The sequence below is a fragment of the Lithobates pipiens genome, unplaced genomic scaffold (genome assembly GCF_037356315.1).
Source record: "Lithobates pipiens isolate NorthernLeopardFrog02 unplaced genomic scaffold, aLitPip1_a1.2 Scaffold_23, whole genome shotgun sequence".
Taxonomy (NCBI): domain Eukaryota; kingdom Metazoa; phylum Chordata; class Amphibia; order Anura; family Ranidae; genus Lithobates; species Lithobates pipiens.
Window position 1 is genome coordinate 217312368 of NW_027507785.1, and position 14622 is coordinate 217326989.

General features: G+C 40.8%; 1 protein-coding gene across 2 annotated transcripts in view; it reads left to right on the plus strand.

Moving 5' to 3' along the window:
- Positions 1-14622, plus strand: part of SLC44A3 (solute carrier family 44 member 3) — a 217191-nt gene that overhangs the window by 183854 nt on the left and 18715 nt on the right. The window contains exon 14 of one of the 2 annotated variants that reach the window (XM_077452855.1): positions 14059-14196. The exons of the other annotated variant lie outside the window; for it this stretch is intronic. Coding sequence (XP_077308981.1) covers positions 14059-14196 — 138 coding nt within the window. The remainder of the gene's footprint in view (positions 1-14058; positions 14197-14622) is intronic. 2 annotated transcript variants of the gene reach the window in all.

The window sequence follows — 14622 nt, forward strand, 5'->3', positions numbered from 1 at the left end:
TTTGTGGGGAAAAAAAGGACATCAATTTTGTTTGGGAGCCACGTCGCATGACTGCGCAATTGTCAGTTAAAGCGACGCAGTGCCGAATCGCAAAAAGTGGTCTGGTCTTTGACCAGCAAAATGGTTAAAATGGTCTGTAAGTGGTAAAGGCGGCTGTGTGAATATCAAGGCATTCGCACACCAAACCTTTTTAAATAAATGGACCCCTAAATCTTAATGCAAAGACAAACACTTTATCTGTAAAGACAATTTCTGCTTGAATCATTTGAAAACCCATACAGTTGTACAGTGCTCAGCATAAATGAGTACACCCCAACATATTTGTCAGAAGCAACATTTTCTTTGGGACACTATACTACAAAATACCCCACACAAATGCAGTTTATTGATTATTTTTCCTAATAAATACATTCAAGTCCATGTTGCAAAAATAAAAACACCCCAATGAAAGTCTTGGGAGCATTGCTACATTTTAGACAACATCCTAATTAATAAGAATTAATCTACAGGTGAGTCTAATTATTCATTAACCACCTCAATACCGGGCACTTAAACACCTTCCTGCCCAGACCAATTTTGAGCTTTCAGCGCTGTCGCACTTTGACAATTGCGCAGTCAAGCTACACTGTACACAAATTACATTTTTATAATTTTTCCCCCAAATAGAGCTTTATTTTGGTGGTATTTGATGACCTCTACGGTTTTTATTTTTTGCTAAACAAATAAAAAAAGACCTAAAATTTTGAAAAAAAAAGTTTTTTTGTTTCAGTTTCAAATCTTTGTAAATAAGTACATTTTCTCCTTCACTGATGGGCACTGATGGGGCTGCACTGACGGGCACTGATAAGGCGGCACTGATGGGCACTGATGAGGCGGCACCACTGATAGGCGGCACTGATAGGCGGCACTGATAGGCGGCACTGATGGGCGGCACTGATGGGCGACACGGATGGACACTGATAGGTGGCACAGATTGGCATGGATAGGCAGCAAGAATGGGCACGGTTGGGCAGCACAGATGGGCATGGATAGGCGGCATGGATGGGCACTGATAGTTGGCATGGATGGGCATTGATAGGTGGCATGGATGGGCACTGATAGGCGACATTGTATTGTTTTGTATTGATGGATGCCAATCGGTGCCAAACAATAATGCATGCTAATCAGTGATGCCCATTATGGGCACTGATTGGCATCCATTGTGGGCACTGACTGGCATCCCTGGTGGTCTAGGGTGGCATACCTGGTGCTGGGCATCCCTGGTGGTCTGGTGGCGTCCCTGGTGGTCCAGTGTGGGCATCCTTGGGGGGGCTGTGCTGATAATCGATCAGCACAGACTCCCCCTGTCAGAGGAGCAGCCAATTGGCTCTCCTCTACTCGCGTCGGACAGACACGAGTGAGGAAAAGCCGATCACCGGCTCTTCCTATTTACACTGTGATCAGCCGTGATTGGACACGGCTGATCACGTGGTAAAGAGTCTCCGTCTGAGACCCTTTACCGAGATCGTAGTTGCAGGGTGTCGGACTGACATCCTGCAACAACGATCGCCGTGATGCGCGCCCCCGGGGGCGTGCAGCGGCTCAAAATCCTGAGGACGTCATATAACGCCCAGTCAGGATTTTGAAACCACTTTGCAGCCGTCATTTGCCTATAGGGCGGGCGGCAAGTGGTTAAACAGGTGTCCAGCAAACAGCTATTACTTAACAACAACAACAAAAAATTCACATTTCATGCTGTCAGCAATGGCACCACATGAAAGAGAAATGTCACAAGGCCTGAGAAAGAAAATCATTTCTTTACACAAAGCTGAAGGCTACAAGAGCATCATCAAATCTTTACTTATCAGTCAGAATACGGTAGCAAAATTGATACAAAAATGTAACTGCAACCATCTCACAGAGACATCCAGGTTGTCCATGGAAGTTAACACTTTGACAGGAGCGTCTTCTGATGAGAAGGGTTGAAGAAAATCGCCATGCAAGTTCACTTCAGTTAACTAAAGGAGTAGAAAGCCAAACTGGGCTGATTGTTTCCTGTGACACATTATGGCATACCTGGGTGTCATCCAGGAACAAAGCCTCTCCTAAAGCCCATGCACAAGAAAGCCACCTAGCATTTACCAGGGCCCATGCTGAAAAAGAAGACTACTGGGACTCTGTACTCGTAAGTGATGAGACCAAGATAACTGTTTTTGGAACTAATGGCTTCAAAACTGTATGGTGTCATGAAGGTGAGACGTACAAAAAAAAATGCATGGTGCCCACAATGAAACATGGTGGTGGAAGTGTGGAAACAGGACACAGATGGTGGAAATAAAAGATGACACGACTTATAACCCTCTATTTCCCTAATAAAAATAAAAATAAGTTTTGCCTATGTTATACTTTCCATTTTAACATCTCCATCTTGGTGGGCAATGTAATATTGATATATAGGTGGTAATATAATTTAAATATAAATATATATACTATCATTTATTTCCTACATTTTGAAATAATAACGTACTTGCATACAAAGTACAACAATATTTGGAAAAAAGTAAGGGGTATAATTTTAAAGCAATTAATATGACATGTACGACAGGTTTATCTTCCTGGTGGTTTTAACTTGCAGTGAATATTTTGGTGCAAATTACATTTACTGCTTCATAAATGTGCCCCAAAGTAGGAATCTGTTTTAAAGTGTTACTAAACCCAGGACCCTGCATTCACTATATTTGGTCTCCCACAGTACACACAACAGGGAAATGCAATAGTTTTTAGTAAATCTAAACTGCTAACTACCTTTTCTCATCAGCAGTATAAAGAGTCTTGTGACTTCTATCCGTGTTTGTAGGAGGAGTTTTCATCCTCTCCTGATTGTCCTATGAGGGTGCAGGACCCTGACACTCTGTCTGAGCAGTGCCAGTGCTGATTGGCCCTGTGCTTATCACATGCATGCTCCCAAGTTAAAAAAAAAAAAAAAGCAATACGCACCAAACTGAGCATGTGCAGCTTCCCTCTAAGGCTCTGTTCTATCAGAAGATGGTTTGGGGACTATGAAAGAAGGGGAGGATCAGAGAAGACAGGGTCAAACAGACTTTTTCCACAATGCAGAGAATAAACCTCTTAGGTTCCACAGTGAGTATAACAAGCATGCTTTACTGCATATACAGACTAATTTTACTGTTGTGGGTTTAGTAACACTGTTATTTATGTAATGTTAAGTTACAAGCATATAAAAACACCAGTTAATGCAGTCATAATTTGTATAATCCATTATATTTATTCAATCTATTTTAAATGCCGCCAATGTAAGTTGTCTTTATTCTAGGTGCCATAATCCTCTCTATAGTATCACACTGCTCCTTCACTTTGCACATTGCTGTACAATGCAGTGAGGGCACATGGGTGACCTAATTTTGGGACTGGACAGCAGCTCACTTGTCCAGTTAACAGGCTGCACTACTTACTGTGACCTGTGAGCATTGCAGGCTTGTTTTTAAAAGGTGTGGGCTACAGTCGGATATGAATTACAGCATCGGTAGGCAGTGCTAGAACTAAAGACACCATTGTCAGATGTTAATCTGCCCCTGCAGTAGCCAGCACTGGACACTAAAGGCGCCTCTGAATATGATTCTTCTATCACAGGGAGCTTTTGGGCTCCATCAGATTGAAACTTTGGACTGAGCCACCTCACAAGCGGTGAGACATCCCTCAGACTTAGGCTGGGCATACCTTATTCTTTTTTTTTTCCTTTTAACCTGTGGGTTAAAGAAAAAATCTGATTCCCCCATCTACAAACTTAATGTAGATGGGGGAATACGTCCCGCTGTGTCATTGTATTCCAATAGCCTTCCCTGCCATCAGAATACACTGACCAGTGCTCCCGACTATAGCCGTTGGCCCTGATTGAATGGGAAGAACCCAACAGGCTAGCCTCCCCATACATGAATTCAAAAATTGGTCAGTCCCTGCTGAACAGGCTGAATTTTGATCCGTGTATGGTCATCTTTATTCCGCTTAAGTTACCGAGCTCTGTAACCTTTTTTGTTTTTTTCCGCTATTCATGTGAAAAGGAGACTAGAGCTCCACACACTGGCTTAAAAAACCCCCACAAACAATGTATAGCTACCTAAATAAACTATATTTTTGATTTCTGTAAAATTATGATAAATGAAGAAAATATGTACAAAATCAAAATATAAGGTGAAGAATGTGTGTTGAATTACAGGTACATTATAGCTATGTACAGGGTAGGGCATTTTATGATCTTTCATTCTGTACATTCCATGTGGAATTATTGTGGATATATATTGCTAAAATGAGCTGCTTAATATCACATGAATAAATCGAGGCATTATGTCTTCATCGCTGATTGTCAAAAGTGCTGCCTTTTTCCGAAGAATGTAAAATGGTTCTAGGAAATTGCAAGAAATGGCATGCAGCCTTTCGTTACTGCCAGCACCATACAGAAAATATGATATACAATACTTCTAGCAGTACAAGAAATATGCCATACAGCCCTAAATTATACTCTGAAGAGGAAATATGACATGGAAGAGTGATTTGTGGCTTTAAAACCTGAAAACAGTTTGTAATAACACCTACTCCTACTCCTCCTTAAACAATTCAGAAATGTATTCTACCTTATTTAGCCAAGTAGTTTCAGACCACAAACTTCTGTTTTGAATGGCTAAGACAGTTTAAAAAAAATAAACTGCATTCCTTCTTTATGTGACTTGTAGCAGTAAATATAACAATGCCATGTCGCAGCATAAAGCCGAACTCGGGACACTGCTAAAGTAGATCTAAATCCTAAGTGGATGATATTTAGTTTTAATCCTTAGAAGCTTCCTTTTTCATGAAACACTCTTAAAACAAATTTTTAGTGTTGCTGATCTCCTTTGGCTTTTTTTATTTTGCCATTTCCTGGCTATATGCACTCCATCCTGGCTACACATCATTACTGTGCATTAGCCTTCTGAAAATGATGACAAAGTGGATCGTGTCTGCACAATGTGTGCCAGCACAGCCCATTGTACTATCTACCCGGGGCATGAGTGACATGGTGACAACACAAGAGTGAAATTTAGAGACCGATGTCACCCGAAAACAAGACGTGCACATGGAACTTCATAGCAATATTACCTGGTATGTTTAACCCTTTTTCCTTGGCTCTTACAGCGGTTCCACTGGCTCCCGATTAGAAGCCTTGACCGAGAGCTGTCTGTGACAGTTCAGTCAATGTGCTAGGAAAATGCAGTGAGCATGCAGTGAACAGACCACCTCATTCCACCGTGGACACGTACTGTATTTATCGGCGTATAACACGCACCGGCTTATAACATGCACCCCAAGTTTAGGAGGGAATTTTAAGGAAAAAAAAAAACTTACATTTAAATGCCCATCAGTGCAGCCTTATCATTGTCTATCTGCAGCCTTGTCCACCATTGCAGCCTTGTCAGTGTCATATGCAGCCTTGTCCACCACTGCAGCCTTGTCAGTCAGCCTTGTCCACCATTGCAGCCTTGTCAGTTTTTTTTTTTTAATGCCGCTTTCAGCTCTTCTCAGCAGCTTTCAGCTACCTTTGGCCGTCCTCTGCAGCTTTCGGCCGCCGAGAACGTCCGGAAGCTGCCGAAAGCCGCCGAGAATGGCCGAAGGTGGCCAAAAGCCACCGAGAAGAGCCGAAGGTGGCTGAAAGCCACCCAGAGGCTCAGAATTGCAGGGGATCGGCGTATAACACGCACCCACGATTTTCCGCTGCTTTTAAGGGGAAAAAAGTGCGTGTTATACACCGATAAATACGGTATGTGCTGCACACACTTCTCGTGGCCACTTATATGCATTACAGGGTTGACAAGAGGTTAATGAAAACTGCATATTTGAAAAGTTTGAAAAAATGTTGGAAATTTTATTTACATGATAAAGCTTAATTGAGAATTTAGTGATTAGGTTTGTATTTACTTTTATTGCTTTGGTGCTCCTACTTCCCATTAGAATCTCCCACACACAACAGCTCGGGATAGGAAATTATGTCAGCTTGCCCAGCCCCCAACTTCAGCTTGAAGTAAGTCTGTCGCCATAAACTCAGTAGTCTGACCTGTCTTCAACTTGATACATCAGCGGAGTTATAATGTGAGGAAGGAGCACCACGCTACCATAATTCCCAACTTTAGAACCAAATCCCTCTTTCCCTCTATTCTCCACAGTTGTTCCTCTTTTTGATCCGATGTTGACCTTTATAAAAAATAAAAATATATAGTGTCTAATGGCAAAAATTTTTATACTGCACAAAACTTTTCATCCAACCTCTAAATTATTGAATTTTATATTTTAAAAAGAGTATGTAATGGAAAAATAGATTGCGACCTTTAGGCACTGGGTTCCGCATTTGGTCCTTCACAATGTATCCAGTCTAGTGTTCATTTTCAACCACTGGTAAATTAAAATTTATAAAATCTAAGTGCAGCAAAAGATGTACCCACAGGAAAAAACTCCAGATATTTATGCCAGGTGGTAATGTGCTAACTGCTAATGTAGGCCTATAGGGTGCAGCCTAGAGGAACTCAATTCAGTCAAGTTATAGTACATAAAATGATTTATATATAAAAAAAAGTGTCAAAACTCAAGTTATATTAAGTTTTTTATTTATGTAAACTAGCTGGTTTGAGGTCCTCTAGTATGCACCCTACTATACTAATAATAAAAGTCTGATATTCTCACTTCTTGGTGAAGCTATAAATGTAATATCTTTAGTCCGTTCTGTCAGGCAAATGCTAAATAAAGCAACTCTTGCATGACTAGAGTATGTTAAACTTATGTCCACAAATATGTTTACAGTATGTAGACTTATAGACATTCATATAGGAGAAAATATAGCAGAACATTCTAACTGGAATTTGTTGAAAGGAGCCATGGTATATTTACTTTATTGGAGGTTGAGTTGGGGACAGGACAAGATAGGAAGTTAATGAAAACATGATTTGCCAAATGCCCTTAGTAATTAATATTTAAAGTTGTAGAAATATTGTGACTACAAATCATCCTACAATACTCATTGCTTAAAAAAATTGCATGGTAACTTGTACATGTATGGTCACAGCACACAATGACCACTCGTCAGAACATGTGCTGGACTGGTTAAGATTGTATCTTGATCACTGAAACACAACACCACAGTATAGAACTATGTATGACATAATTAAACAAAAGTAATGTATATGTATAAGAAGAAGAACAACCGTAGAGCTTCCTTTAAGAGCCTTTAAGCGGGCACGGGCGCGCTTGCTGCATGGTGGGGCACACAAAGGGCCTGGCCATGCACGAGCGCCAGCACAGGGATTTGTGTGTGTAAACACACAAATCCCTGTGCTGTCAGAGGAGAGGAGACATGTCGTTTGTTCCTCGTAAGTAGGAACAGTAAAATGTCTCCTCTCCTACTCAGTCCTATCTCCATACAGTTAGAACACACATTTAACCCCTTGATCGCCACCTAGTGTTAACCCCTTCTCTAACTGTGTCATTTACACAGTAATTGGTGCATTTTTATAGCATGTATAAATGTCAATGGTCCCAAAAATGTCAAAAGTGTTTGATCTGTCTGCCGCCATGTCGCTAAAAATCACAGATCACTGACATTACTAGTAAAAAATAAAATGCCATAAATATTTCCCATAGTTTGTAGACGCTTTAACTTTTTGCGCAAACCAATCAATATATGCTTATTGCAATTTTCTTTACCAAAAATATGTAGAAGATTATATATTGGCCTAAACTGATGAAGAATTTTTGTTTTTTAAAAACATTTTTGAGGATACATATAGCAAAAAGTTAAAAATATTGTTGTTTTTTTTTTTCAAAATGGATGCTCTTTCTTTTGTGTATAGCACAAAAAATTAAAAACACAGAGGTGATCAAATAGCACCAAAATAAAGCTCTATTGGTGGGGAAATAAGGACACAAATTTTGTTTGAGTACAGCATTGCATCGCTGTGCAATTTCCAGTTAAAGCGACACAGTGCCAAATTGTAAAAAGTGCTCTGGTCAGGAAGGAGGTAAAACTTTTTCCAGGGCTGTAGTGGTTAAAACTATTATAATTTCTGTATTTTTCAGTCATGTGGCTCACACAGAAAGTTCATAGCGATATCCCTTTGATGCTTATAGAGATTATCAGAATGGAGGGTTACACAAGTTCCCATCGTTTTTTCCCATCTAGGAGAACAGTTGGGCCATTGTAACACATGGGCTTCTATACTTCACTTGTTCTCTCACCTAATTTATAAAATATTTGTAATATATTTAGATTGCAGAAAGTAGTTATTATTGAACGGATGAGAGATATGTGACATGCATTGATTAGTAAGCTCTATAAATATCTGAAGTGTATTAAATTTCCTTCAGCCGCTCTGTAGCGGGAGTTTCTGTGATCTGGATTCTATACTAGGAACACGTTTCAGCATCTTCAAAGCAGGGTCTGTATTCCTGTTAATCGCCATACTCTGAGTATTCTGCCAATTGGAACAACTGGGTCAGCCAGCTATGTGTTTTAGAAACAGAATATAATATCATTTGCAACATTTTTCAATGGGTAAATATTTATATGAGAGCATTAAGAGCTCAAGAAGGATTTTCTCACCATCTGCCATATGTTTTATTGATGTCACTCGCAAATATTGACTAGTGTCAAGAGGATAAACTGTAATTTGATTAGAAGATAATAGTCTCCATTGAGGAAAAACAAGCATAACGCCCGTTTTTGTGCATTTTTTCAGGTGCTCATATTGAAGTCTTTGAGGCTAAAACCACTCAAATAAGCTCCTGTACAGGCGTCTAGCGTAGTACAAACGAGCACTTGGATAAAACAATGGGATTTTTTGGTTTTGTAGCTTTAAAGGCCAAGTTCACCTGTCCTAAAAAAATAATAAATGCACATCTTTTTGCAGGTAAAAAAACATTTTTTTTTCAACTGTAAACTCCCTAACTCTTCACAAATCCCCTCATTCGCAAATCCCCCCCACACACACACTTTACAATGATCTTTTCTACACAAATCCCCCCCCCCCCCCTCTTCATAGCTCTCACCTCTTCACAACCCCCCACTCCACTCTACACAAATCCCCCCCCCCCTCAACTCTTCATAGCTCTCACCTCTTCACAACCTCCACCCAACTCTTCATAGCTCTCACCTCTTAACCCCCACCCAACCCTTCATAGCTCTCACCTCTTCACAACCCCCCACTCCACTCTACACAAATCCCCCCCCCCTCAACTCTTCATAGCTCTCACCTCTTCACAACCTCCACCCAACTCTTCATAGCTCTCACCTCTTAACCCCCACCCAACCCTTCATAGCTCTCACCTCTTCACAACCCCCCACTCCACTCTACACAAATCCCCCCCCCTCAACTCTTCATAGCTCTCACCTCTTCACAACCTCCACCCAACTCTTCATAGCTCTCACCTCTTAACCCCCACCCAACCCTTCATAGCTCTCACCTCTTAACAACCCCCACCCAACTCTTCATAGCTCTCACCTCTTAACAACCCCCACCCAACTCTTCATAGCTCTCACCTCTTAACAACCCCCACCCAACTCTTCATAGCTCTCACCTCTTCACAACCCTCACCCAACCCTTCATAGCTCTTAGCTCTTAACAACCCCTACCCAACAATTCATAGCTCTCACCTCTTCACAACCACCACCCAACTCTTCATAGCTCTCACCTCTTAACAACCCCCACCCAACTCTTCATAGCTCTCACATCTTAACCCTCACCCAACCCTTCATAGCTCTTGCCTCTTCACAACCCTCACCCAACCCTTCATAGCTCTGACCTCTTAACAACCCCCACCCAACCATTCATAGCTCTCACCTCTTAACAACCCCCACCCAACTCTTCATAGCTCTCACCTCTTAACAACACTCACCCAACCCTTCATAGCTCTCACCTCTTCACAACCCTCACCCAACCCTTCATAGCTCTCACCTCTTAACAACCCCCACCCAACACTTCATAGCTCCCACCTTTTCACAACCCCTACCCAACTCTTCATAGCTCTCACCTCTTCACAACCCCCACCCAACTCTTCATAGCTCTCACCTCTTAACAACCCCCACCCAACTCTTCATAGCTCTCACCTCTTAACCCCCACCCAACTCTTCATAGCTCTAACCTCTTAACAACCCCCACCCAACTCTTCAAAGCTCTCACCTCTTAACAACCCCCACCCAACTCTTCATAGCTCTCACCTCTTAACAACCCTCACCCAACTTTTCAGAGCTCTCACCTCTTTACACCCCCCCCCCCCCACCAACCCTTCACAAATACACCCCCCACACACACTCTTCATAGCTCTCACTTCTTCACAACCCCCCCCCCTCCACTCCACAGGTGGAGGTAGTTGCTGCCATCTCTATCTCCACCATCTCCAAGCTGACAGGTCTGTGGAATAATATACAAATCAGTGCGTTCAGCAAAGGAGAATAGGTGAGAATTCACAATATGCAGACTGCAGGTTCTGGTAGAGTGAGTTAGATGGTGGCTGGCCAGGGTTTGGTGTGGTATCCCCATAAGTTAGGATTAGTAGGACGGAGGGTGAGGGAGGTGATGTGGGATCAGGATTTATACCAGGGCAAATGCCCTAGTCATTTAGAAGTGATGACATTAGGCTCGGGAAGAGCAGGAGATAAGTGCAGTATTGTTGAGGGGACAGAAGTACGGGCTGTGGGGTGGAGAGGAGGGGTGAAAAAAAATGAAAGTTTGAGGAGAGAGGGCATTATTGCAAAAAAGGAAGGTTAGTGAGAAGGTGAAGAGAGGGGAAATAAATATTTTTATACTAGTATCCCATTGGTATTGAAGCATAATTTATGAACCCTAATATGTTTACTCCAAGCTTTTAAAAGCATGTGGAAATAGCATTGCAGAAATGTTAGATGTGGACTGGAAAATTTGCATTTTCCTAAAAATGTCCAAAAGAGAACTTGTCATTGAATATTAATGAGAAGTATTTTTCCCATGCAGTTGGTTTGACCTTTGTTAGACCAGTATTAACTCCCTAAAATGTGACATCAAAGACAGAATGTGGAATGTTTCCACTGAGTACAGTTTGTATATAAAATGGCCATATAACACATCTTTAAAAATCACATTTTTTTCTGTGGAAGAACCACATGGTTTGTGAAGTCCTCATAACTCAAACTTCCATCCACATTTACAAAGATTCAAATCTCAGCTCCTGTGTGCTGCTGTCACTCCCCTGATCAGGTCTTCCATAAAGACGTGGTCTTTTCAAGTCCTTGCAACAATTTTTCTGGTAGCTTAGGATTTTCTATTATTGGTTTATGAAGGAAGGTTTTATGCCTTATATACGCAAGTGTGCAGACAGCCCAGAGAAATGTTAGTCTGCCCGTGTGATTGGCTCATGGCTTTTTGCATATTTTTCACACAGATCCCAGGGTCAAATGACATATATACTGTCTCAGTAGTCTAATTTTTGGTGATTTTTTTTTTTTTTTAAGGCAATAAATGCACATGCTTTTCCTTTTTATATTCAGATAATCATCATAGTTTTTATGCACATATTTGTCTATATAGACCCAGCGCATGTTGATGTATTGAAGGGGGTTGGTAAAGACACCTAGGGTTGTATACATAAAACAACATTTGCATAGCAATTTGCCCAGTGAAAGTGCATGTACATTCTTTCAAAGCAAATGGGGAAAAAAGATTATTATTATTAGGCTATTTCCCCAGCTGGACAAATGTTTTTCATTGATTTAAAATCCAAAATATCACATGTTGCCACTAGAGGGCACTAAGAGCTAAGTTAACGGAACAACAGGGCATGTGATAGTTGGATCACTTGACTCATTTGGTCCAAATATTGATGTGATATTGCAAAAATTATTTTACTAACCCTTTGTTAGGGGTGTCCAACCTTTTGACTTTCCTGGGCTACATTAGAAGAGGAATTATCTTGACCCACACACAGGTCTGGAAGATCAAAGTTAACGATCACTGATATAGATAATATACCTGATACATAGACAGAGAGACATATATATTTATAGAGTATCTCACAAAAGTGAGTACACCCATCAAATTTTTTGTAACTATTTTACTATATCTTTTCATGTGACAACACTGAAGAGATTACACTTTGCTACAAAGTACAGAGTGTGCAGCTTGTATAACAGTGTAAACTTGCTGTTCCCTCAAAATAACTCAACACACAGCCATTAATGTCTAAGCCACTGACAATAAAAGTGAGTACAAGTGAAAATGTGTGTCAATATTTAGTGTGGCCACCATTGTTTCCAGCACTGCCTTAACCCTCTTGAGCATTGGGTTCACCAGAGCTTCACAGGTTGCCACTGGAGTCATCTTCCACTCCTCCATGATGACATCACAGAGCTGATGGATGTTAGAGACTACACCTTCCATGTCTGGAGACATGCTTAGTCAGCTCAACCCCTTTACCCTCAGCTTCTTTAGCAAGGCAGTGGTTGTCTTGGATATGTGTTTGGGGTTGTTAACATGTTGGAATACTGCCCTGTGGCCCAGTATGTCACAGTACATGTTGACATTAATGGTTCCCTCAATGCTTGACTGTAGGAAAGACACGCTTGTCTTTGTACTCCTCACCTGGTTGCTGCCACATATGCTTGACACCATCTGAACCAAATGAGTTTATCTTGGTCTCATCAGACGACAGGACATGGTTCCAGTAATCCATGTCCTTAGTCTGCTTGTCTTCAGCAAACTGTCTGCGAGATTTCTTGCGCATCATCTTTAGAAGAGGCTTCCTTCTGGGACTACAGCCATGCATTCCAATTTGATACAGTATGTGGCTTATGGCCTGAGCACTGACAGGCTAACTCGCCCACCCCTTCAACCTCTGGAGCAATGCTGGCAGCACTCATACGTCTATTTCCCAAAGACAACCTCTGGATATGACGCTGAGCATGTGCACTCAACTTCTTTGGTCGACCATGGTGAGGCCTGTTCTGTGTGGAACCTGTCCTGCTGTAAAACTGCTGTATGGTCTTGGCCACCGTGCTGCAGCTCAGTTTCAGGGTCAATCCTCTTATAGCCTAGGTCATCTTTATGTAGAGTAACAATTATTATTTTTTATCAGATCCTCAGAGAGTTCTTTTCCATGAGGTGCCATGTTGAACTTCCAGTGACCAGTATGGGTGAGTGAGAGCGATAACGCCAAATTCAGAGAGACCTTGTAACAGTGAGTCACATGACACCAGGAGGGAAAATGGCTAATTGGCCAATTTGGACATTTTCCCTTAGGGGTGTATTCACTTTTGTTTGCCAGCACTTTGCTGTGTGTTGAGTTATTTTTAGGGGACAGCAAATTTACACTGTTATACAAGCTGTACACTCACTACTTTACATTGTAGCAAAATGTAATTTCTTCGTGTTGTCACATGAAAAGATATAATAAAATATTTACACAAATCCGTGTTTCCACCTAAAGCTGGCTATACACTGGTATATCTTCGATTAAACATTCATACGAAAATTGTTTGATATAGTCTATGACTGGACGAATGTCGTTCAAAAGCACTTCAAAATGTAATTTGCTTTTAACATTTGATTTTGGAATGAATGTAATGTCCTAACTGAAAGCTACATACACTGTCTGAAATTAGTTCAAGAAAAATTTTCCATCCTCTTCCTTTGAAATTTCTTGTCATTGTGGTCAAACATAAATGTTGATTTTGACTTCACTATGGATTAGAAAATCAAATGCATGTTCTTAAAACAAAAAATATTGAAAAAAATTCTACTAGTGTACTTAGCTTTTTGCTGTCAGTGTGACGTCTGTTCACATTACTGTGAATAATTAAAACTGATTGAATGTCAAATTCTTTAAACTCTAAATATAATGTCCAGGCACAGCAGTGTAAGCTTGATGAGGTTGGTGGTGGGATCTGAAAGGTATATAATTATGGCACACTGAGAACGCAGACAAGGGTTACGCAAACAAAACTCCTCTGTTTATGTTCACTGTTTGAGAAAATTTCACTTTCAACAAATCCCTCCTCATCTCTTCAACTTCTAGAATGCGTACACAGCGACCGTAATTAATGGAACCCCATTCTGTACATCTGCCAAGGAAGCCTACAGTCTCATGGCGAAAACTCCCCCCTGTGTCTCATCACTGAAATGCTCAGCGATATTCCTTGTTTTTCTCGGAAAGGTAACATGTTTTCAACAATGCTTGGTATGGTGTCCATCAAAGTGCGTGTCATATTATTTGGGAACGTGGACATACTCCCTTAGGCACTTATAAGTCTACAGGTTTCTATTATAGACTACAAAATTAACCCTTTCTTTCCTTCAGTTTCATACAATATCTGTAATAGATGAGCTACCCATGGCAGCAAAGGTATTGGTCATTAATGTGAGTTCATATAATAAGACACAGATTAATGTCTTAGGTATGTATTTATGAAAAAATCGAAGAGCTATTTTTATTATTATTATACAGGATTTATATAGAGCCAATAGTTATTTGTCCTGTAAAACTGCATATACATGCGTTCTGTGCAAATGAGAGGAAAAACAAAGGTGATAATGCTCATTTCTCTTTAAAGCGGGAGTCCCGCTTTTAAAAGTCAGCAGC